This window comes from Ctenocephalides felis, unplaced genomic scaffold (assembly GCF_003426905.1).
Source record: "Ctenocephalides felis isolate EL2017-DRISC unplaced genomic scaffold, ASM342690v1 CF-g0.4_SCAFFOLD_00845, whole genome shotgun sequence".
NCBI classification, from domain to species: domain Eukaryota; kingdom Metazoa; phylum Arthropoda; class Insecta; order Siphonaptera; family Pulicidae; genus Ctenocephalides; species Ctenocephalides felis.
In genome coordinates, this window is record NW_020536999.1 from 51246085 (window position 1) to 51273285 (window position 27201).

General features: G+C 26.4%; 1 protein-coding gene across 1 annotated transcript in view; it reads right to left on the minus strand.

The window, feature by feature from the left end:
* Positions 1 to 25519, minus strand: part of LOC113385207 (chaoptin-like) — a 38881-nt gene extending 13362 nt beyond the window's left edge. Inside the window, exons 1-2 of the mRNA XM_026623035.1 lie at positions 25402 to 25519; positions 610 to 720 (exon numbers count right to left, since the gene is read on the minus strand). Coding sequence (XP_026478820.1) covers positions 610 to 716 — 107 coding nt within the window. The 5' untranslated portion in view covers positions 717 to 720; positions 25402 to 25519. The remainder of the gene's footprint in view (positions 1 to 609; positions 721 to 25401) is intronic.
* Positions 25520 to 27201: the final 1682 nt, after the last annotated feature.

A 27201-nucleotide genomic window follows, 5' to 3' on the forward strand; every position in this document is an offset into this window, starting at 1 on the left:
AAATAATTCAGTTCTTAATAAACGCTATAGAAAATATAATTATGAGTATCTCAAATAAAAATAAGAATATATTATGAAAATCCCCTTTCGTGTACGTTGTCATGTATGTAACAATATTAAATGCTAAAAATCATAAGCTTTTCACAATTAGTTGTAATTAATTCATTATTTTTATTATGATGATTCTTTATTATACTACTTCATTTAATATAATAGCAAAACATTAGAAAATTTGAAGAGGTTTATTTATTATTATTTCCATCCACTTAAGCCTTGTTTGATATAGTAAAGCTTATTGTGAGTCTGATAAATTTTAGGTTAATTTCCTTAGAAATATGGAAAAAATGAGCAGTACTTTTGTCACAATTTACAGAATATCGGATATATTTTCAGTACTTTATGTTAATGATAACTCAATATTTTAGAAGTTTGCTTAAACTGAAGCCAATAAAACAATTTGTCGATGCAAACTGGTAAATGATAAGACAATCAGTTAGATATTGAATTTATCAAAAAGTTAAGTGTTGGGAGTTAATTTAGAATATCAGAACTTTTAGTATATGATGGATGACTAATAATAATATATATTTATTTATGACTAAATATTACCTGGTGAGATCAAGCCTTGATAATGTTTTCAGACCAAGTAGTGCACTGAAAGGTATCGCAGACAATGAATTACTTCCCAAGTCAAGAGAATTCAAAGTGTTTGTCATGGAACTGAAAAAAAATCAAATAAATAATGAGTATATTTGCAATTATATTCAAATTATTTTAAAAGCAACAATATAAAACATCATCAATTTGCAATACAATGTTTTATGATGATGCTGCAAATTAAAGGAAATTGAGTACACTGGAGGTAAAAAACAGGATCATCTTTTCTTATTTATACAACTTTATGTTACTTTCAATATTTTTAGTCAAACAATTTTTAGTGAAAACACAATAATGTATTTGTTTCAATTATATAAATATTATTTAATAATATCTATGAAAACTACATACATATTTATTTTATCGTTCAAAAATTTTGTTTGACATTTTATTTAACTAAAGACCATCAGATTTTTTTTATAATCATAATGAAAAAATACTAAAGTTTCAGAATTCGTTGAAGGCGACTTCAAAGATTCATAATGAAACAAATTGAATTAACAATCTAATTCAAATTGAATTATTAAATCGCAATACGACTCGATGAAAAGCACTTGTATAGCATAGAAATTAAGTTCAAAAAATGATTAATTGATTGGATATTTCCAATAATTAAATCTGCATTTATCTTTGCAAATATTGTAATGCATTCACTATTAGAAAATTCAATATAATGAAATATCCAGTACATTTTGCTTAGTTGATGTATTATTTGGATAAAATGCATTTTCATATATTTTTATTCATGATCTTTCATGAATTTCATATTATTTAAAATGTAGAAAACTATTGGTCATCAATCCAACAACAATACCTAAAATAAATGTGTTATGTATTTTACACATATATTCACTCATTTACTCCATTTTTATATAATCATTATTTACCTCGGAAATCTTTTATTTGTAGTATGTATATTTTAGAAACTAAATTCATTTAAAAACAATGTAATAATAATTCAGTACTCAAAAAATAATATACACAAATTTATATAGATTCCAAAACAAAACATAGTGAAATATCTTGATCTTCATTTGGACAGCAAACTTACTTGGAAAAGTCACATAAAAATAAAAAAGCAGCAAATAATGTTCAAAATGAAAGAATTTAATTGACTAATGCGTAAAAAGTTTAAGCTCCCCGCTGAAAATAAATTGCTGCTATATAAAACAATCATCAAACCAATTTGATCCTACGGTATTGAGCTCTGGGGCGTGCATACAAATAATAGTTGACATTACTCAACCTTTTGGCATAAGGAGATTGAAACGACACTGGCCTTTAGACTTACTCTTAGATTAGCACTAATATAATATTATCATATTAATTGTTAAACTAAGAAGATCTCATTGGAGTTCTTCTTAGACATCGCTCTTAAATATTGTCAATTTAGCTCATAGGAATCTTTATATATTCCTGATTGTTAAATAAAACAGATTTACAAAAAAATATATATAGGAAAAGTGAAAATGCAAAAAACAAAAATACTTTGTTTTAAAAACTTAATTTATTTAATTTTTTATTATTTTTTTAACTTAAGAACGAAAGAACGATAAAAAGCGATATGCCAATGACGGCTACAAATGGACACTTTTGGAATGAAAGGCAAAGATAAATATAAGCTTTACAGAAAAAAATATGAAGTTCACAACTAATTTGCGGAATTATAGTATACAACACTTAAATGTCAACTATGACGCATTTTTGACAAAGCTGAAATGCCAGCGACTACTGTGCAGTAATTATAACAGCATTATACACAAGAGCAGCTCCTGCGTTCATACTCATAAAGCCATAGGATATTTAAAATAATTTTCATAATTATTAAAACTTTTATCTGCAGTTTTTAGAACACACTACCGCTACAAAATAATTTTTCCTCATGCAAGTATCTAGTCGACTTTAATCTGCGATTTTATAAAGTACAAAGTTTCAAAGTATTAAGCAGCAGTTCTAATTACGTTAAGCCAAGAACTTAATGAATTAATTTAAATTTATTATCCAATATCAAGATAGCCTTGCCGAATAGGTGCTACGGAATAAAAGTTGGAGATTAAAATTTGAAATTACATTTCTTCATAATTGGCGAACATAATTGAAATATTAGGAAATTTTACAATTAAAATTTTGCAAAAATAATAGACACATATGAACAAAATGATAAAACTTTTTTTGGATATCATTGTACACCAAGAAGCATTCAATTTTATAAATTCAGACATGAATTTAAATTTGTGATACTTTAACTAAGTTTACAAACGATATCTATGAAAAAATGGCTAAAAACTACTATTAGCATACATTATTTATCGAAAGGTTTTAATAGTTAAATTCTGGCAAATCTAAATTAGGTTAAGAAACAATTATGGAAGTACATAATATATATAAATATGAATGTTCAAAACACTATGAGATCTTCAAAATGATAATGATAAATGGTAATGATACTCGAAACATAGATAAAAATATGACTATATTATTAGAGCCACTATAAAAGATTTGTTTATTTGAAAACTTTATAGTAAATACTCAATCCTAAATGGACGTGTTAGCATTTTAAATCTCTAAAACTCAATGTCCTCTGAGCAGAGTCAATATGAATCTAAAGGTTTTTTTCTACCTATAGAAATATCACTATGAATATATATATACATACTATATATACATACTATAAAACATATACCAATTTTTCCAGAAGTATATCAAAATGATCAGAATTTCAAAAAAGAAATTCAGATTTTTTTCGATTTTTATGCTTTTCAATATCTTTTATAATTTTCACTTTCTCTATAGGTACAAGAAGTTAATAATGATGAGCAGATTCTGATAATGAATAGTAATAAATTGTTGTTTTGTAATTTAACATAGACAACATTTATTGAATTGATGGGATCAATAATCAAAATCATGTTTTTTTTAATGAAGGAAACGCAATATAATTATATTAGTTTTTTGCTGCTTGAAGAATGATGACTTTCGGCTGGTTCTCGAAACTTTTATTAATTTGAATGAATACGAAATTAATGTATTTTATATCTGCATTGGATGTTAATTAAATCAAATATTTAAAAAAATCTTTGTTACGAAACACACACACATATATATACACACAAATATATATATATATATATATATATAATATGCAACCCAATTACAGGATCTAACAAACAAGGCTTTATAATTAGAGATGGCATATACAACCTAATTAATATATGAAGAAAAAAATGTGCTCAACAAATATTTCCTGTTTTTGAACAATGATGTTTTTATTTTGTACGAACATAATCTAATTAATTTGACAAACTTTTTTTAATATATATGAAGACATATTTCATTTAAAAAAAAATGTATACAATAGAAGGTACAGAATTACTGAGCTCTTATACTATGTCCATATTTTTGAACAGAAAGCTAATTACAATTATCTGCTATAAACACTTATTCTAATGATCTGCAAATTATTATTTTTAACAGCGAAAATCTCAAATTTTAATTGAAACATGGTGCTAGATAAGTATTTAATTAGCATTTTGAAAATTATGAGCATTGTTTTGTTTCTCAACTACTGGAGATAAACGGCAATATTGTTTGAAAATTCATAACAAAAGTATTTTTTTTCTGTAAGTTTTTTTTGGTTGTGAGCACTGTTGTTTAGTTTATGAGACCTCAATATAAATGTTTGTGTATACGTTATTTAATTGATTCCTAAGATGTGTTGATATTTTAAGTTAGATTCAACAGATGTTTTAATATAATCGCTATATATAATGTGAATGGAAGGATTAGTTAAACATTTACCCTGGCAAAGACGTAAATAAAGAAAATATGTGAAAAATGTAATTTTAGTTAAAAAATCAATTTTACAAAAAATAAATTAATAGTTATGCCAACTCTACTCTTGATGAATATTCCTGACGAAGTACCAAATTAAAGTTATATAACGAAGTGTTATCTATGAAAAAAATATGCCCATTGAATATATATTTAGCACTGGTAAAATATTGTAGTTATTCCCAAAAATTAATTTTGAAATTAAAAAAAATACATTGGATTTATTCACTTCTTGACAGCCCAATTTTATCCCGCTTATAGGGAAAAAGGAACTGATGATAAATTTTAGAAAAATAGTAGAAAACATATTTCGATTATTAAGAATTAACTGAGAATTTTGCTGGATATAGTACGATATGTTTGACATGTGTTATGTGATATGATCAGGATCTTCTTAAACTATGGGTCGCAAACCCAAATGGGGTAGCGTAGGAAAATACTGGGGTTTCGAGAGATTTTAATGTCAAATATTTATATCATTTAGTAAAATCTCTATCACTTCTTAAGTTTTTTTTGGATGATGGATTGATTCTCAACGAAATCGTTAACTATATATTTTTATTTGTATATCTATATGTATATCGTTACCAAATAAATAAAACATTAAAAAAATATTATTTTATTATTATCTTAGTATTTTTAATATTGTTATTTTGTTATATTCATTATTATCTGTTACTTATTGTTTTTATTTCACTTTATTGTTTTTCTAGTATTATTTTTATTATTCAAAAATTTTATTTATTTTATTTATTAATTTTATTTTTATTATTGTTTGCTTTTATTTTATATTAAATCATCATACTACGGATTTCATTTTAATGTAAATACTATCCTTCATTTTTTACTCTTTTTTATTTAAATTCATGTTATTGTTCATTATTATTATTAGATGTTAAATTATTTAGCAGTTGTAATAAATATTATAAAGGGTTCATCAAGAAACTTGTAATCATGGATGGGGTCGTGAAAAAAATCGATCGTTAGAATCGAAATATATTTGATGCTAACTGAATCACTCACTCGCGGCTTTCTGTTGACATATATTCCAGAAATTTGGCAGCAGGAAAGATCACGTACGGCAAATAAAGGAAGATATCGGAAAATCAATAACTCTTATTCTTTGTCGAGTTATTACGTGACGTACATATTTTTAGTTTGGCCGTCAACATTGCTCTCACTACTCTCTCTTCAAATTTCGAAGAATCGAATGATAGCGAGTAATTTTATTGATATTTACTTATAAAATATTCTGGGAACAAAAACTTCTGAAAGCGAATCGAGCCGGTGCATTAATAAATTATTAAGTCTTACATAAATTTATTATCTATTATTTCGGTATATTTCGAGAATTTATTGTAAATATAATGATTTCATCTTCTATTGTTTTATTATATATATATTTGAAAGCTTACAACAAATTGTAAAACTAGTGGGGTAGGTGGCATCGTGCCTTAAGGCAAATTGCTGGAACTTCCCGTACCGTAACAAAATGTTCGAGGAATACTGAATGTTTGCAAATAGATTATTATAAATATTGTAACATTGTCTAATATTTATAAGAATTATGTAAACTGAATTGCAAAGTTGAAATTATTTGTTTAAAGTATATCAGAACTATAGTCAGAATTAAAAATAAAATCTGAATTATTTTTGATATACAAAAAATAAAAAAAAAAAGTTGAAACAAAATTTTTTTTTCCAAAATCAATTATTTTGTTAAGACAAGCAGAAAGTTTTTTGAATCAACTAAATCGGACGCTTAGTTCTCTCAAAAACAACCATTTTTTGTACATTTAGCTCCGTATCTTTGAAATGGCTGGGCCTGCCTTTGCTCAAAACTAATAACCACTTCTCCCAATCATTACTAATTGAATGTTTTTTAGTTCATTCAAATCGGATGCTCCGTTCTCACAAAACTCGATTTCTATTTTCTGCGCTCTTTGCTACGTATCTCCGTAACGGCTGGACCTGCCTTTACCAAAAACTAATCAGCACATATTCTTATCAATAGGTATCAAATGTTTTTTGAACCATTCAAATCGGTTGATCCGTACGCCCGAAAACGTGGACGAAAAATTGTATCCATACATACATACACGCACACACACACACATCCATTTTTTCTGAAGTATGCCAAAATGTTCAGAAACCTTCAAAACGTCGAGAAATGTAAAAATTTTCAATTCCGATTTTCGGCCCATTACAATAACTTACCCTACGGGAAGTTAATTATAAATATACTAGATGCATATTATATTCCAATTCAAAGTTAAATTTGAAATATTCTTCATTTTAAATGAGAGGTAAATGAATTGAATTAATCAATAAATTAAAATTTGAAAGTTTTATAAAAATGATATACAATTTTGAACAATTACTGACACAGATGAAAAATATATGGAGAAGAACGGGGCTTAAGGGTCCACGGGTGAAAAGGTCCGCCGACGATATCCCAAGAACAAGTAAAACTAATAATTTTTAGCATTTAATTTTTAGTCCTTAATACAATTTTTAAGTATTCGTTATTTAATTGTTTCATAAAATTAACAGTACATAATTTTGAGTTAGATTGAACAGTTTTTCATATAACCTCTATGTAAGCTATTTACATGAGAGTGGCGGAAAAAAAAACCTATGAACCTTTACCCTATTAAAAAATTTTTAAATAAGAAAGTAAATTAACTTTAAAAAACTCAATTTTACAAGAGATAAATCAAATGAATAGTTATTTCTGCTGATGTATATTTCTGCTGAAGTACCAGATACCAAAGTTATATACAGTGTTATCTCTGTAAAAAATGTACTCATGAAAATTATATTTTGCCTTGGTTAAATAAAACTTTGGACTTGTCTGCCTCCTGGCCGTCCCCTTTCAGATGTATTTGCGTCTATGGATTAAAAAGGACTAGAAGACAATTTTTTGAAAAACAGCAAAAAACAAATATCCAAAATGATGTATTTATTAAATTAGTTGGGAGTTTCTCTGAACATAGTCAAATAGTTGTTTATTGGAAATGTGATATTTGTTGGTTTTTTGCACTATACAATTGCTCAAAGTCAAATTAGTCCTTTGGGCCCCGCTCTACAATAATGTCTTAATAAGTTCCAAAAATTGTTAAAATTCTACACATTGTCAAAATGAATTGAATGATTACCAACGATGAAAAGCTCTTCAAAAATAATACAGAAAAAATTATTTTTTTTACAAAATTTATAATTTATAATTTTAAATAAATTTTAAATTATTTAACGATGAACTTAAATAACATAGTATAAAACATAATTTATCACAGATCAAATAGATATACGAAATTCTTAATATTTTGAACACAGTCTAAAGCGTATGCAACCAAAACTAATTCTGATTTTTAAAGTAAATATTTTATATGGTGTTAAGATACAAAATCAACGTTGATTTCATCGATATAGAATTATTCGCTCTGGAATTATAAGTCATGATTTATTTTTGAAATGGGATATCGATATTCGACATTACACATATAAAAGTGTATATATTATATATATTACATAAACGTGTGTGTTTCAGGTAATATAATGATTTTTCTACATATTTAATAATAATCCACATATTGAGGAAATTTATAGTAGACATTATACCTCAAACGAATGTAATATATATTCTATGCCGCTATTAGGACCTTTCACTTTGGTACGCTCGTAAAAGTTATTAAACTTTTATTCCGTGATATGCTTACACACACACACATATAATATATATATATATATATATATATATATGTATAATTCTACACATATATGTATACTTGATATTTTCTGGACAGCTAATATTTTTGGTTATGTTTCTAGAGTTTGCAAAGTAAGCTCTTAAGAAATAAAATCATTTTGAGCAAGTACTGAAGATAAATAACCTTATATACATGTATATCTATATATATATAAATCTCGTGTCACGATGTTGGTTCGCGATGGACGCCCAAACTACTGGACCGATTTTGAATTTTATTGGCTCATCGTGTGCATATATATCCAACTTATGTTATAGGAAATTTTGAAAAGTAAATTTGAAATATAAACATATAATTTTTATAAATTTCTGAAAATTTTGACAGAAAATGACCAAAAAAAAAACAAAACACTAAAATGACAAATGTCAAAATTAAAGGAAATTTGGATATATAATTTTTGAAAAAAAAATTTGACATTTCAAAAAATAAAATTCAAAAACATGTACATATATAGAAATATCCAACATTTATATCCAAATTTGATGAAATGCTACATTCAAAATCACTGTTTATAGTTTTGAATCTAATTAAAAATCAATGCTTAAAAATTTAAATAAATGTTGACATGAAAAAAAAATTAAATGTCATCTGTCAATATTTATGAAAATAATTATATAAATAGATTTATGATTTATATTCAATTGATTAGCTTACCAAATTATTTCGGAAACCAAAATTTCATTAAAACCTTATAGATCAGAGATCACAATAAAAAAGCGGCATATTGAATTTAAAAATAATCATAAACAAAATTTTGACATTTCACAAAAAAGAATGTTTAATGAGTTACTTCAATAAGACGCAAATAAATTAATTATTCCAAGTTATGTTATAGAAAATATTGCCTAACAAATTATAGATACAAAACAATATTGTAAAATAAATATTTTCAAAAAAATTTGACAGAAAATAGCAAAAAAAAACAAAACACTAAAATGACAAATGTCAAAATTTATGGAAATTTGAGAAAAAAAGATTTATGATTTTTGAAAAAAAAATTGACAGTTCAGAAAATATAATTCAAAAACATGTATAAATATAGATATATCCAACATTTATATCCAAATTAGATGTTTTAAATCTAATTAAAAATCAATGTTTATAAATTTGAATAAATGTTGACATGAAAAACGTCAAATGTCATTTGTCAATATTTATGAAAATAATTATATATAAATAGATTTACAATTTATATTTATTTGATTAGCTTACCAAATTATTTCGGATACTAAAACTTCATGAAAACCTTATAGATCAGAGATCACAATACAAAAGCGACATATTGAATTTAAAATTAATCATAAACAAAAATTTGACATTTCACAAAAAAAAATGTTTAACGACTTCAGTAGGAAACAAATGAATTAATTATTCCAATTTATGTTATAGGCAATATTGCCAAACAAATTATGGATACAAAACATTATTGCAAATTTGTGTAATTAATAACATTGTTATTAATATATCATGTATTATTTTAAGAACTTCTGCAAAGCGGCAAAATATTTTTTATGGCAAAACAGCGTTTGCCGGGTCAGCTAGTATATGTATATATATATAAATGTATATAATATAATTTTTTTGCACAGCTAAAATATTTTGTCATATTTTCTGAATGATGTAATATGTATAAAAGCTAACTCAAACTTTCGGATCATTCTGATCTGTCGCTCAATAAACTGCAGCAGTGCCTCAAAGAATTTATTAACATTTATCTATTTTCTTTCCTCGAACACAAAATTTTTACATAACTTTTCTTACACAGCGAGATTTATATTGCCCTATGGTATCATAGGTATATGCATCCCTCAGCATAATAGTTCAACTTTTATACAAATAGATACATCCACCTCTCCAAAAACTTCATATATATAAATCTAAAAGCACGTTGTAGACAAAACTTTTTGTTGCATATTAACTAACTCATAGAAAATTCATAGAAAGTGCTAACTTTTGTGATCCATTTTTCATTCATATTAAAACTTTATAGCCTCGAGCTCAGAATTAAAGAAGTAGAAAAACTGAAAAGACTATTCAATATCCAGAGAAGGCAAGAACAGATCAGCTTGCTATCAAATAATAAATATTATTTTATATTTTGAAATTTCTCTTCGAAAATGTTTACAGTATGAAAATAAATTCGAACTCCTTTGTCTCTCTTGACATAAAGCTGATATGATTTAGTTCTGACATGACTTGCTTCAAGCATTTTCTATATACTAGATGATATGCTTTTTTAGTAAAAGCGTGAGCTCACTCAAACTGACATTATTAAATAAAAATAAGTAAACATACATCACATTGTTATGTGAGAAAAGTAAACAAACAATATTTCTTTCTTTCAATATATTTTCCATAAAATTTGTATCTTAATTTTTGATTCTGAGTAAAATTTGAAAATACCTATATGTTTTTGACAATATTCCATATCCCCGAAAGCTCAAAAAGCTCACCATAAATAATATATTCCGTAAACGCATGATATTATATTACTCAAACCAGCGGACATAAGGTTTTTATTTGTACAATAAAATAATCTATATGGAACAAAAATACTGTAGTCGAGATGACTTGTATTTTTCCAGAATAACATATATATATAAAATTACACGAAATTAGTATGTAAATAGCAGTTTACATATTACTCTTTTTAGAAATGATATACAAAAATATAAAATTCAAGTATCACAAAAATAATCAGTAGGGCATGCACGAGTTAGTTATTCTAATACATACATTGATATTTAAATTTTTAGATAATAGTTCATTTGGATATAGAAATATACGAGCAAAATCCTAGAAAGCATGACATGAAACAAAAAGTGTTTTTTTAGAAGAATCTTTATGTTTCCAAATGTTTCAATATAAATTTGATTCTATAATCAGCGAATAAATTGGAGCATAAAAATAAAATAAATAATATTAAATAAAATTAATAATTATAGTGACTACAGTTGTAATCACTTTTAATTTTTTTATTAAACTATTATTCTATATACAAATTAAATACCTACGGAATTTTTTTTTTGACAAACTATTATTTATCACGAATTGCAATAGAAGTGCCACATATTATTTAACAGTTATATATCAAAATATGTCAGAAATTATTTAAATACAAGTCAAAAATAGATTTGTGAGATAAAAGTTTACAGTTTTTGATTTGTTCTATATCTATCTAATTCAGACCATTCATTTTAGTATGAAAGTTTAGTTAAATGAATTTCAATATAGGATATTAATTTTTTTTAATTAGACTATACATCGTATATTGTTATTATATATTATTACCATAATATTTTTATCATTTTTTTTTTAAATCATAATATTGAAATATTACTCATTTTGTGTGTGTGTGTGTGTGTTCGGATACATCGTCGACAATTTCGGAAACACAGGTCAACCGATTGAAATGATTCAAAAAACAGTCGATTCCTATTGCTAAGGAGACAGCTGATTAGTTTTTGGCAGAGGCAGGTCCAGCCGTTTCTAAGATGCGGGGCAAAAAGTGCCAATGCGGTAATTCAAAGCATTTTACTTGTATTAACAAAAAGAACTGATTACATTTTTGGGTAGGCAGGTCGAGCGGTTTCGAAAATCTAGAGGAGAAAGTAGAAAAAAGTGCCACTTGTCAGTTAAAAATGATTATTAGACATATACATATCAAATTTTTAGATATTTTATAGAGATTTTATTAATAAGCACAAATTTTGTTTACATTTCAGTGGGTTTCGTACCAATGTTCATTCGATAGACTGCGACGTGGCGTTTACGCGCTTCGATATTTTTTCTCTAACACAATCACTTAGTATAAAAAAATAGTTTTGCTTTCGGGGCGTCCATTAATCACGTGAGCGAGTTTTTAAGGAATTTTGGACCCCCCCTCCCATGATACATGATGATATTCAAAATTAACCTCCCCCTCCCCCCGAAACATCACGTGTATTTTTAGTTATGTGAAAAAACAGTAAAATTTTTGATTTTTTTTTAATGTTTGATTTTTTTTAAAATTAGTTGAAAATAATATATGTACACGTGATATCTTACTATACCCCTCCCTCGCCCACGTGATATTTCGAAACCTCCCCTCCCCCAAAAAACCTCACGTGATTAATGGACGCCCCCTTTGAAAAAAAGTTCAAATTTTTCAAAAAGGTTTCAGAATATAAAAAAAGTTTCAGCAATATTCCTTAAGGCACGATGCCATGCACCACTATGTGAGACCATTCATTTTAGTATGAAAGTTTAGTTAAATAAATTTCAATATAGAATATTAAATTTTTTTAATTAGACTATACATCGTGTATTGTTATTATATATCACACCACTATGTGATTTAAAATAGATTTTTAATTGGATTTTTCTCCTCTTTTTAAAATAGTTTTGATGCAACATACAATTAAATAAGATTATGCTGTAATCGATATACAAACAAACCAACAAGCACACACCTAAAAAAATTATATTAAGTATCAATTTTCACTTTTTGCTTACAGAGCACACTGTACCCAACCTACGACTTTTCACTTAAGGAAAACACATCGTAAATTTTCGAATAATATCAATATCAAGCACATCAAAAGTTGAGCTGCAGCACTCGAATCACAAAGCCTTTACTAAATATGTGTTTCGAAACTATTAGTTACCTTCGGTAGGTACCTACATATCAAAAAACTTTATATGATCGATGACGGTGAACGTGCGAGTATGCTAATGAGTCGCAAATCATGCTTCATGAAAATTGTTTAAATTTAATTTATCGTATTAATTACATATAATGTTCGGGATTGCGTGCGAATTGGCTATTTTAGGTGCATATTTAATAATAAGTGCGCCTAAATCGTTACTGAGCGCCCGCGGACGCCGTTATATACTTTCCTTTTGAAATAGGTACCCACGTATGCGCTTGGCCAATATTAAAATCTATTTATCAAATTTACTACCGAGAACCGTGGTTTCAGTGGCACATATTTGATTACGATAGTTGGGAATGCTCTCTCAGTTATTTTAAATTGGAATACTAAATTGCTAAATGAGAATATATCACAAATTAAAACAAGTTTTGGGTTAGAATATACCCAGAGATGAAGGATGGCCTTCTTTTGTTCATATATCTTTAAGCTCTTCTGTTTGTCGTAATATTATATTAATTAGTTATCTTACATTACATTACATCATTTCTAATCTAAATTTTTTTTTTCAAATAATCAAATTAATTATTATTAACTAATTAATATAATATTCTGACAAACAAAAGAACTTGAAGATGTATGAACAAATAAGGGCCACCCTATATCTCTGGACATATACTAACCTAAAACTTGTTTTAGTTTGTGATATATTCTCATTTAGCAATTTAATAATTCAATATAAAAAAATTGATTTAAATTAGAAATGATGTATAAACAACAATCATCATAATTCTTACGATGTTGCTATCAGGAGATAAACGCCAATGTTTGAAAATCCATAACAAAAATATTTTTTTTTCGTTGTTAGTTTATAAGACCTTTATAATTAAGAATACGTTATTTAATCGTTTTTGTTGTTTTTAAGATTAAAAGCTTATAAAAAAGACAAACTAACTTGCTCTGGTATCGAAGCGCGTAAGCGCCGCGTAGTCGTTTAACGTTTAAACATTTTTACGGAACTCATGTACACAAAATATGAAACTATTATTATGTTCTTTATAAAATATCTGATAATACGATGTACATATATCTAATGATCATTCTTGACCTTCTGACTTGCGGCTTCTAATCAATAGGAATCGAATGTTTTTTGAATTATTCAAATCGGTTAATCCATGTTCGCAAAATCGTCGACGATAATTTGTATTTGCACACACACACACACACACATAAAACCATTTTCTCTAAGGTATCCACAATGTTCAGAAACCTCTAAAACGTAAAAATATATAAAAAATTTCATTTTCAATATTTATCTATTACTATAACTTACCCCACGGGTAATTAAAAAAAACAGTATATTAAGTTAAAAAGCGATTCTATTAGAGATAAATTAAATGAATAGTTATTCTAACTCTGCTAATGAATATTTCTGACGAAATAGCAGATCAAGGTTATATACAGTGTTGTCTTTGCAAAAAGATGTACCTATGAAATTTATATTTTGTATTGGTTGAGTAATTTAACTTGTACTTCGTCAAATCCCTTTAAAATTAGACGAAATAGATACTGGATTTGTATGCTCCTGGTAATGAGACATATGACAAATTTTAGAAAAATAGTAAAAAAACACAATCCTATAAATAATTAAATTAGCTGGAAATTTTACTGAACACAATTGTGTATATATATATATATATATATATATATATATATATCTATATATATTATGTCTGTGTGTGAAAAAACTCTAAAATCAAATTACGGACGTTTATTGTGGGAGTTTTTCCATTGCCACCATTTCACTTCGCTATTTTTAATTGGAAACATGTTTTTGATTTTCCAGTAAAAATGAAAATCCCTACTGAATCGAATGGACAAGCTGTGACAAGATAGAATGAGTATCCACTATAGTACAAATTACCCTAAAATTTAAAAAAATATTTACACACACACATATATATATATATATATATATATATATATATATATATATATATATATATATATAGATAATTTTTATAGAAAATGTAATTTTAAAATTTATATGAATATCTAACATGACGAGATCTCGATGAACAATTATGATCAAAAAGTGGAATTAAACCTTTTATTATGATTAGAGTAATATCATTATTTGACAATAATTTTTGTTAAAAATACCAATATTTTAACTATTACATATTAAATAATAAAACAACAAATGAGTTTTGAGAATAATTATAAATATATTCAGGTATTAATATACCTACTGGCTGATAACAATGCATCACAAAAATAAAAAAATCACTAAATTCGTGTCTTGATTTTGTTACTTCCGGAAAAGTAATAAAACAATGCTCAAAAATAAAACCTTTTTCTAAATTGGTCTGATATTTTCAGTCACCAGTCATGAAATAACTCAAAGAGTCACACCACATTGAGAAATATTTTTATTTTTACGATACTTCCAGTAAATTTCTGTAAAAACCATGCAGTCATAAAATAAGTTGAGATGTAACCATATTGAAAGACATTTTTATTAAGTGGTTTATTTTAAATCTTCTGTCCATGTTACCCGAATAAATACCAACAGTAAAGTTGTTTCAGTGCAGATGGAACATCGTAAATATTCCACAATAAAAGAAACTAACTTTTACGAATAATATTTGCTCAGTAACTTTTGAGCAGTCGGTCGATCCATATTAGCATTAAATATAGTGAAAAAGAGTATGTTTGTTTTGCTGAATTATATACTTTAGGCAAAATTTAATATCAAAATATGAAGTTCAATTGAAAATCTATGACTAATAATTATTGCAAATTAAACTTAGTATATTAATATAGAGAATTTTAACGTGTCCAAAGCTTTGGCCAATTACAACCAAATTTTTTAGAAAAAACATCGCAAAAATATAAATGCAAAAGAATTCACAAAGAGAAAAGCAATGACAATCTGGAAAAGCTTCGAAAATAAAGAATAAGCTTTTATTTTTTTGCAAGAATGCAATTGATATGATTTTATTTTATGAAACTAAAAGAAATAATGTGTTCATTTACTTAAAATCTAATTTGACACACTTTATGTATACATCAGTATTAATGCTGTATTGAAATATATAGGATAAGGCGGAGTACAAAGGTCCAATTTAATTTTGAGCTATGATATCACAACAAATAACATATCAAACAAACAACTATCGGACTATGCTCAGTAAAACTCCCAGCTAATTCAATCTTGAAGAAATGTGATTTTTTGGCTGTTTGTTAAAAAATTGTTCTTTTACGCCATAACGGGGTCAAATGAAATAGACAGGGGTAGAAAGGTCCAATGCCGTATTTTTAATTTTAAAAGTATTTAACGAAATATAGCTACATTATTCAACCAATGCAAAATATAAATTCCATGGGTACATTTTCTACAGAGATAACATTGTATATAACCTTGATTCTTACATATGTGTATATGTTCTTCTTTTGTTTATATACATACATTATTATGAAAAAAAATAGGAAATAAGATGTTAACTAGTGGGGCGCATGGCATCGTGCCTTAGGGCAAATTGCTGCAACTTCCCGTACCAATTTTTTTTTTTAAATGATTAACATTTTTGAAAAAAATTTACTATAAAAAAAATAGATTATTAAAAACTAAAAATTTCTGACAAAAATTTACTTTTTTTGAGAAAAGACTTTTTGAAGAAAAATTTGTTTTGAAATATTTTGGAAATTCTGAACTTTTACGCAAAGCAATCGATACTGACTCCGAAACCGCTAGACCTGCCTTTATAAAAATTTAATCAGTTGTTCATCTTGTCCATACAAGGAAAATGTTTTTTGAATTATTAAAATCGGACACTCCGTTCTCTTAAAAACTGAGTTACAGTTTGTGGCACTTTTTGCCCCGTATCTTCAAAACGGCTAGACCTGCCTTTACCAAAAACAAATCAGCACGTCTCGTTATCAATACAAATCGAATGGGTTTGAATTATTCAAATCGCTTCGTCCGTGTTCCAGAAATCGTCGACGAAAATTTGTATCCGAACACACACACACACATACATCCATTTTTTCTAAGGTATGCAAAAACCTTCAGAAACCTCTGAAACGTAAAGATATATAAAAGTTTTCATTTTCGATGATGCGATTACTATAACTTGCCCAACGGGAAGTTAAAAATGATTCCATTTAATAAATTGATATTGAATGAATATTATATTTTTATTTCAAACAAGTACAACGAAGCATCCCATATCAGATTATCACATATCACATTCGCCACATTCCCATGTCCAGTGTTTGATCTATTTTTCTGATATCTAATATCATACACAATAACAATTTCATATCAAAATCTCAAAAAATAAAATCATATTTCTACGTGTGGTTTATCAGATTCGAGCGTGACGATAATTTTTCATGCGAATTTTATACCGAGCTGAATATCGTCTGGTCATGACGCTCTATGATGTATTGCATGTAAAATTGTGATTTTCTGAACTACAAAAAATTTAAAGCTCAGTAAAAAAAATCAGAGTGAAAGAAGAAAAGCTAATAGAATATTAATGACGATCTTAAATTTATATCGCACTATATAGTTGTCTTTAGCATCATGATTATGCTTGGATTATTTCAGACACGATCGAACGTAAAATTTTATTCGTCGTTAGAAAGCGACTATAATATTTCAAACCTGAGTTTGGAAATAATCTTACTTATGATATTCGTAGTTTTTTATATAATTATTATTCAAATTATTATTATGCATTATTATATACTACTATGCATTATGCGACAAGTACCTACATGTATTATTATTTTCAAAATTCCATATGTATAAGATATGAGAACTATTGTTAAATTTTCTAGAGAATTGACTATGAAATTTCAAAAAAAAAATTATTACTCTTCTATTATTTTAAATATTAATTAAAACCTTTAGCACACATTTCTGCTATTTACTATAGTTTTTCAATAGTTTTTTGCAATATCGAATAATGATAATTAACATACGTCTAAAATTTATACCTATACAGAATTGGTGATTTGATTAAAAAAAATGCTCCTGGTTAGTATATTTTTTCTCACCCATAATTATCTTATCTTATTGATACAATTTTGTTATTTTGCGCAATCACCTAATCAATTATGAAATAATTGATAGTATTTGAAAAGTTGCTGTTGATAAAAATAGTTATCTACTAATAAAAATGCATGTAATATTTGATCATTTGATTGAATTGAGATAATAAAGATTACGAACTATGCAGACATATTTATTTTTGCAAGGTGCTTGGATTATGATTATTACTTATTTATAAATATTATTTGATGAAAAAATAAAATTAATCAAATTTTATTTATCTTCAGAAATAATTTTCTATTTTTGAAAACCTCTATTTATAATAATATTTAATATTGGAAAGATAAAATTTATATAGTAAGATAATTTCATTAAATTTTTATTGTTTTTATAAAATTATTTGCTTCTCTGATAAGGTGTTAGTTAATTTAAATATAGGACATATTATAAATACTCGTAGAATCACAATTACTTATATGTGTTTTGTCAAAATTTTAAACTATATTTTGAACTATTTTTGTAAATATGATTCATTTCATTTATGAATTAAAAGAAAATCTAGAAAAAAGACATAAAATTTACATCAGTAGCTATAAGGTAGTCCCTGGTCATATGAACTCGATCTACATATTTTTTTAAAATTCTAAATTCATTTATAATCATATCCTATTAACAATAGGTATTAATTTAAACTGACCATTAGTAATATATGATTCCAAGCAACGCGTGTCGTAATTTAAATATGAAGATTTAAATTATGAAAAAATATTTAGAAGAAAAAAAGAAAAATAATAATCATCTCTTGAATTATAAAAACTAAATGATCAACTACGTTTTGAGACTATGAACTATATTTCTAGATAATATTATCATTAATCGTAATTTATGTGAAGAAAAGATATGAAATCTAACAAGAAAGACGAAGAATTTGGATTGATATCGTTAAGGCCATTGGTGATAGAAAAACCATCAAAAATTCTATTTCTAAATCTTCGGTACAATTGATGGAACTTCCAGTACCGTAATTAAAAATCTTAGTACGGAACCCATAAAAATTCACACAAAATTATATACATTGTTAAAATCTCTATAAAATATCTGATAATTTGAGGCACATATGCCCAATAAACATTTTTGACTCCCAAATGAATTTTTTTTAACTTATTTTTATTGAGAGTCCATAACCGCAGGACTTGCCTTCCCAAAAAATCAATCAGTTCTTCATCTTATCAATATAAGTAAAATGTTTTTTAAATTATTAAAATCGGACGCTCTGTTCTCTTAAAAGTTAAGTTACCATTTTTGGCACTTTTTGCCCTGTATCTTTGGAACGACTAGACCTGCCTTCGACAAAAACTCTTTGCTTAAAATCTCAATCAGCTCGTCTTCTTATCAATACGAATCGAATGTTTTTTAAATTATTCAAATCGGTTCATCGGTGTTTCTGAAATCATCGGCAAAAATTTGTTTCCGCACACACACACACACACACATACATCCATTTTTTCTAAGGTATGCCAAAATATTCAGAAACCTCTGAAACGTAAAAATTCATAAAAATTTTCATTTTCTATTCTTTTGCGATTACTATAACTTACCCTACGGGAAGTTAATTAGTTTAAACTGATCATTAGCAGACTATAATTCGGAGTATAGCGGACTTTAAGGAATACGAGTTATAATTTAAACATATAATATATTATTATATAATTATCATCTTCTCGAATTACCATGATTGGAGGGTAATAACCATATTCTATTTAAGAATATTATTAATAATATTTTATGAGGGCTCAGGTTCAACTGAGATTCAATAGATAAAATAAAAAAAATCACAAAGAAATTGGATTGGGGGTCATAAGCTAATCATCGGTAATAGAAACCCCATCTAAAATTCTATTTCTAAATTTCCGGTACGATTACCAGCACATTAGGGCTAATTATATTCTAATAACCAAAGTTATTAGTTTAAACTGACCATTAAGCAGAACGTAATTCCGTAATACGAGTACCGACGAGTACCTATCTACCAACTAAAACCTAGTTGCATTCAACCCATTCCAGCTATTTCGCATAATCACCGAATCGATGGCTATTTAATATATCATATAAACGGTTCGATTAGAAAATAGAAGTGGACGGTGTTTGAATAGAGCGACGTTTGAAGTGTGCGCTTTAGCCAGGCGCTGCGTTTGATGTCTCGGGTTAAAGCATTTATTTATTCTAGTTTTGGCTTTGCAGTTGAACCTGAGCCCTCTATAATCCACGGACGTAGTTGAAAACAAGGTTTCTAATACCCCTATTTTGGTTACCGGAGTTTAATTAGCCATTAGCTAACAGTTTGGGATGCTTCATGGATTATTTATTTATCTCATCCTATTATCTTATGAGTATGCTTCGATATTCAGTGATCGAATATGAAATCATAAATAATAGCAGTTAAAGACAAGGTTATTCACCTGTACAACAACATCACTATTTTTGTATGAATTGGTATGACTTTTAATTTGGGTACTAATGCTTCTATGAAAATTAGTTTTATGAATACATAAGTGGTTGAAATTAGTGACATCAATGAAAAGTAACATCAAAAGTTTTTACTAATAATTTTTAGTCTGTTATCACTACTAGATTAAATATTAATTTGTTCGTAATTGGCTAATTGTAAAGTGTTTCTAAAAAAACTTTTGCTGTCATTTGTTATTTAAAGTAATTTGAAACATTATTCTCGTAATATTGTACACTTGCCTTTTTGTTTGATTGAAAAAAATTATGATTCCTAACAGTCATTAAATTACGTATAATAGATTATAGTTCTATGTTAAAAATTTAAAATAAGTACCCATTTAACGTATAATACCCCAAATAATTGTGCCAGATTTGAATTATAGAATGATTCTAATATTTTAAATTTAAAAAATATGTTTATAAATTATATAAGTCTTTGTTAATGATATCAATTTGCAATGCCTCTCGTTAATATTATTAAATTGCTAATTGTGTCATTACTCGCGTATACCTGTCAAAAAATATACTTTGATAGTGTTAATTTGATAACTATTAGTTATAATAAATTACTAATATTATTAGATTATTGGTTATCTGTCTGTTCTATTTATTTTACTAGAAAGCAATTTCGACATTTAATATTATCATTAATTTAAAGACAGATAAGTAATTTTGTTTCACGTTTTCTTGAAGATAAGTTTTAGTAATATTAATCATTTTGCAATAATAACAAAAACATGATTATTTTTCACTTCACAATAATCTTCAAAAAATAATCAATTATGCAGAAAGATGTTTATATAATAAAGTCATATAATTTAATAAAACATTTGAAAATAAATTTTTTTGGTAAATTATATTTTCCATTTATATCAATAAATATTTGATTGAAGTTTAGTAGTTACAATCATTTAGTCAACTTGTATATTTGATTATTTTTTATTCAGCTGTTCCGTTTATCTGATGAAAAATATATTTTAATATTAAAGTTACTAAATCAGTAGAATTAATACTGATTTAGTAACATTAGTCAATATTAATTATCAACTTACATAAAGAAAAGTTTCTGATTTTGCCAAAAAATCCAATTTGCTAATGTTATATACGACGTTTCAAATTATTCTAAATCTTTTTAAACAAAAATTGGCCATTTCTCAAATTTTTCAGAAATTTGAAAGTCATTCAAAGTAACTCAATAAGATCTGATAAGTTTTGCATGTCAATTGGCCGAGAATTTCTTTACAAGTTTCAGAAGGGCAAAAGTTTGTGTTTTTGCTTTAATTATTTAACCGATTTTGAAAATTCAAAAACTGCTCGAAAGATATGAGTTGGAAATAATGCTTATTAACTTTTGACATAAATCGGCTCGACAGTTTCTTTATAAATAATTTTTGAACAAATACATATATTGACGACTTCAATAAAACTTTGTATCAGCAATAATTATCCAAAGTTGTTTGATTACTTTTTGATAATAATTGATTCGCTTAATTTATTAGTTATAATCGTTAATTAGAAATATTTTTTTGCACTTTAAATATATTTCGACACAACCGTTTTAGCCAAGATATAAAATAAAGTAATATTGGAAATATTAGTTATATTTTATTGAATTTTAAATAACGAACAGGCCAACTTGCAGCCTTACCCAGATTTATAAGAACATAATATAAACTATATATTTCCTTAATGTAGTAGTAATTCCAAAAATTCTAATAAAATTGGAAGCAGAAATTTATGACTTCATACTTGTGTTCCGTTTTAAAGTTTCATAAAATATTTATATAAAATTCAACTTATCATTTTTTGCTTTCAAACTGATGTAACTAAGTTTATTGCCATACGTAATCAATATTATTAAAAAAAAATATGTGCAAATCTTTTATATCATTTTTTGAATCTTTTAAATTATTTAATATTTATTACAATATTTGATTAATTGAATTGAATTATTTAATACAATAAATATTGAGTAATAGCAAGTAACGTAGAAGCAAACATTCTACTACATTCTAAATTCTACATTAAATTCGCTTTAAACCATCTGCCAAATGGCAAGAGTGGAATTATATATGAAACTTGTATACAGAAACATACTACTTGAATATTCAATCAACACGAAGATTAGCATCAGGCAAATCAAGCAATCACAGCGTACAAGCATCAGAGCAAACCTTTCATATTTTGAGAGAAAGACATTATAATTAGTAACTTCGTGAGTAATGGATCTAGAAATTATGGATTTGGAAAAGTGTGGGATTATACATATGTGCACATATATAATTATAAATATTTTTTTAATATAAACACATTAACACTATATAAAAATTGCAGACGAGATTAAAGTTTATCTCATCATGATTGTGTTATTAAAACAAAAAGCATATAATATATGGATTTAAAATATTACATCAACAAGTGATATTCTACTATTTGCATATATAGAGAAGTTTATGTTTTTCTTTTAGAAAAAACCACTTAGTTTAATAGAATATGGTTTCAGTTATAGATGATATATAGTTTGAAATATAGATGTGAAAGCACATACAATATATCAAATAGAATAAATAAAAGAAAATAGTGTGATGGAAATAATGGATATTCCAAAGGTAAAACCATTCTTTTAATATTATTAATGTATTTATCAAATTATGGTTTATATGTAAAATATAACCGCGCAAATCGTAGTGCAATAAAATCCACTATACACTAGTCTTTTACAATAATTATAAACACACACACACACACATATATATATATATATATATATATATATATATATATGTATATATAGTCTGCAAAGGTACTTTACATTCAGTAGTGTCAGCATTGTGACATTATAATTGTAAGCCGTTTTGCTTAGAAAATATGTTCACTAGCGTATTTAAACCTATAAAATAAATATTCGTTCCACCCATAATTCTACTGACATCTACAATTATAGCTTATGGTAACTGTAAAAAGTTTGTAGTGAGAAATTATCTTTGCATATGTTTGCGCGATACTAGAATTTTACGGTAACAATATTTTTTTAAAAACTTTTAATTAAAAAGTAATTTCATACTAAATAAGCATTTTCAAAATTAATTTATGCTATAGGATATTACTTATTAGAAACTTTATCACAAAAGAAAAAATAAATGCTCTTCGAAGAAGGTAGTGCAAATGTACACGATCGCTCCACCGTATTTTGGTTCTAATGTGTAATTATCGATACAAAGAAAATTATTTCAATTTAGTGTTTTGAAATATATATATATATTTATATATATATATATATTGATATTTGCATTGTTTCTAGAAATCAAATACTTCATTAAGTGCTACAAACTAAGATTAGAAGTTAACAAATTCATTTATTCGATTATTGCAAAGTAATTTGTAAAAGTGATAAGTTACACTATATGTTTTATATGTCATGTAAATTCAAAACAGCTTTCAGATAATTCACTTTAGTTCATAAACTTAACAGTTCTTAAATAATTATTATAAAAATATAAATTACGCCTAACGCACTATTCGAAATAATAATAAAATAATAATGTATTTAGTAAATTCTAGTATATTTGATAAGTAAAATAAAACCGAGACAACATGATATATAAACAGAATAAACCAGCTTATATGTACATTCCACTATCAAACGTTATAGAGCAAAAAAGTATAAAACCACCGGATTTTTTATAAACCATATAGTTTTAGTTTTAAATTCCTATGCGGCAATAAATTGCTGTACAAAATATTGGCATTTTACTATAATAGGTTTGGTCGTAATTATACTAAAACAACTTCCTGAAATGAGGTCACTTAATGTCACATAATTCGCCTCGCGCAAGAGCTTTAATGTTCTCGAGAGTAATAAAACATGATAATCGATCTTAAAAAAGCTGTTTCGTAAGCAGGTAGGTTTAATGGATCCATATAGCTACTGCATTTGTAAATGAAAATAACAACAAAATTTTATTTCGAAAAACATTTACAATACGGAACTTTACTCAAGCATACCATCACTTGCCCTGTTTACGAACAAATTGTCCATTTGTTCAGTTTGTAAAATAAAACATTTTATAACAAGAATAACATCGGAGGTTTCACCCAAAAACAGTTCTTAAGAGACATCTATCGTTTCACTTGATATAATATTTTTTTAATAAAAATCGTATTAAGTATATATAGCAAGATTACAAAAATAAAATATACTATAATATCACGAAAATATGGCTAGTAAAATCTAGAATATATATTTTCGAGGAGGATTTACTTCCACTGGTAAGTTGAAAACTTAGTAATTTTTATTCAAATGTTACAAACAATAATAAGTATTGGTTGAATCTCTTTGCATTTCATTAGAAACATTTTAAGCCGAAAAAAATGAATATGTATCTATCTATAAATAATGTATTGTAACTTGAGAATACGTATTCGAATATTAGTCGGACACCTGATTTTATATGTTTTTACACAATATAAATGAATGAAAAAAGAAGGGTCTTCACAAAATATTAATGCAAATTTCATAAAATATCAATAAATTTAACTGTCCTTGTAAACATAATAAAATTTGTCAGAAGAAAACAACGATAAAATTGCCAAAGCAGATAAACAAATCCTGTGAAAAAATCACAAAAAACATCTTAATTTTCCACGTAGTATGTTTTACCGAGTCATTATTCAATTATAATTATAATAAAATAAATATACTCTTCACAATCAACAGAAGTGAATTTACCAACCCAAGATAGCATTTAAATCGTTCCCGTAGGCTTTGAACAATATTTTCATTCAACGAACGAGCCGATTTTTCATAAATTCGCATAAAAACAAAAATCTAAAAATTCACTAGCTCTCTGTTCACACCGAATGTGGTCTGAAATCGTAGTTTTTAAAAGCCGGCGTCGTTTTTATAACCGAGTTAAGAGCAAAACATAACATTGGTATGTACCTGAAAGCTTTCTGGTCGATTCGCCGTATGCTGTTGCCGCTGAGCTTTAGCAGCTGCAAAGGCAGCGCGGCGAGTGCGTCCGATTCGAGCAGCAGCAAGTTGTTATTAGTCACTTCCAGGTGCGTAATGCGCTCATGGGGAAAAGCTGAAAAAGTAAAATAAAATATATTAAAATTATTTATTCGATCATTATTCTGAAAGGAATACTACTAACAGAGGAGAACAAGAGAAAAGATCAATGAAATTGGCAAAGTTGAACAACGTGCCCTTAAACTGTCAATCCTGATTTAAGTTTTACAATTATTTTTATAATTTAATTTCATTTTATGTATGTTACTGCTTTTAATTCTCACCGTTTAGATTAGAAATTTTAAAAATTTGAGAGTTTCTTACTGTTGTTGATACTGCATATATTACCAACTATCTAACACAGGAGAACAATAAAATTGGTATAGTTGGTTTAGACAATTGATTGGTTTAGACAAAGTGTCCTTTTAGATTAGTGTTAGTATTAATTTTTACTGTAATGAGTCTGATTTAGTATCCGGATATAATATAATCAGTATAATCGTATAAATATATGCTGAAATTTGTTTAAAAACATTCACAGAAGCAGATCATATAATTGTTTAAACAATAACTGGTTGAAGACATCATTGCAAACAGTATAAAAAATAAAGACAGCAAGTATAAGATGAATAGTTACAGCTGTTGAGAAGTATTGAAATTGAAAAAAATCATCAAAATAATTTTAATGCCATTTGTCTGCTGTAGTGTAAAATACATGGCTTTTATCATGTGGTATCAAAGTCTGTATGATATGATCTTTCTGATTGCATTTTGTTTTGATAGCTGATACAACAAATTGTGTTTCAAAATTATTTTAGGAATATTTTTTGAACAATTTCTCCATACTTCATTTTTTTTATAAAATGTAGTGCAAATATGTGAAGCCCACGAGAAACAAAGAGCAATATGTATTCACCGCAGGTCAGGGACGAAATTGCATTTATAATTTAGGTTCGATCCGTCGAAGTTGCCGGTTATTAAGGCCGGTCAAGGTATTAGTTGATGTAAACCGGTGATTAATAAGACATGAGATCAAATAAAAGATTAAATTTCAACTTCAATGTGTGGTGCATGGTATAATCTCATATGAGACTGACTATATATGTTTCGCATTTAAAACAGATTTTAATTTTTTTTCACAAACTTATTGTTCAATTGAACAAATACTATTTTATCAAATCTTTATGATTTCAATCAAATGAAACTATCAATTTGAAACTATAATTAGTATAATTTTATAAAAATAAGTCACACAAACTTAAAAAAACATCTGTGGCGACGAATAGCACCAACCAAATGTATCTTAGATCTGCCAACTTTCAAATGTTCACGAATCCTTAAATCGAAATTGAAAATTAATTTTTTTAAATTTTAAATTTCAAACACAAAAATAAATAGTTTGCACATGTTGTATAAGAGAAATGGAGCATTTTTAAAATGTAGACTATTAATAAAGTCGAAATTATAACTTATCATATTAGAAGTTAAGTTTACAAGTTTAAGTGTCAAATATTGCATTGACTAATATTTATATTAAAACATCACTACTAAAGTCTTCAAAACCAACAAGTATTAATTCAATATGCATTATAAAATGCTACTGAATAAATTTTAAATATAAATAAATTTTCTTCAAGAAACAACTATACATTTTATAAAACTTGAACTTCTAGACAGTCATGGTATTTAGAGTCTCATTAATATGTTGGGTATCTTCGTATATAACAATAT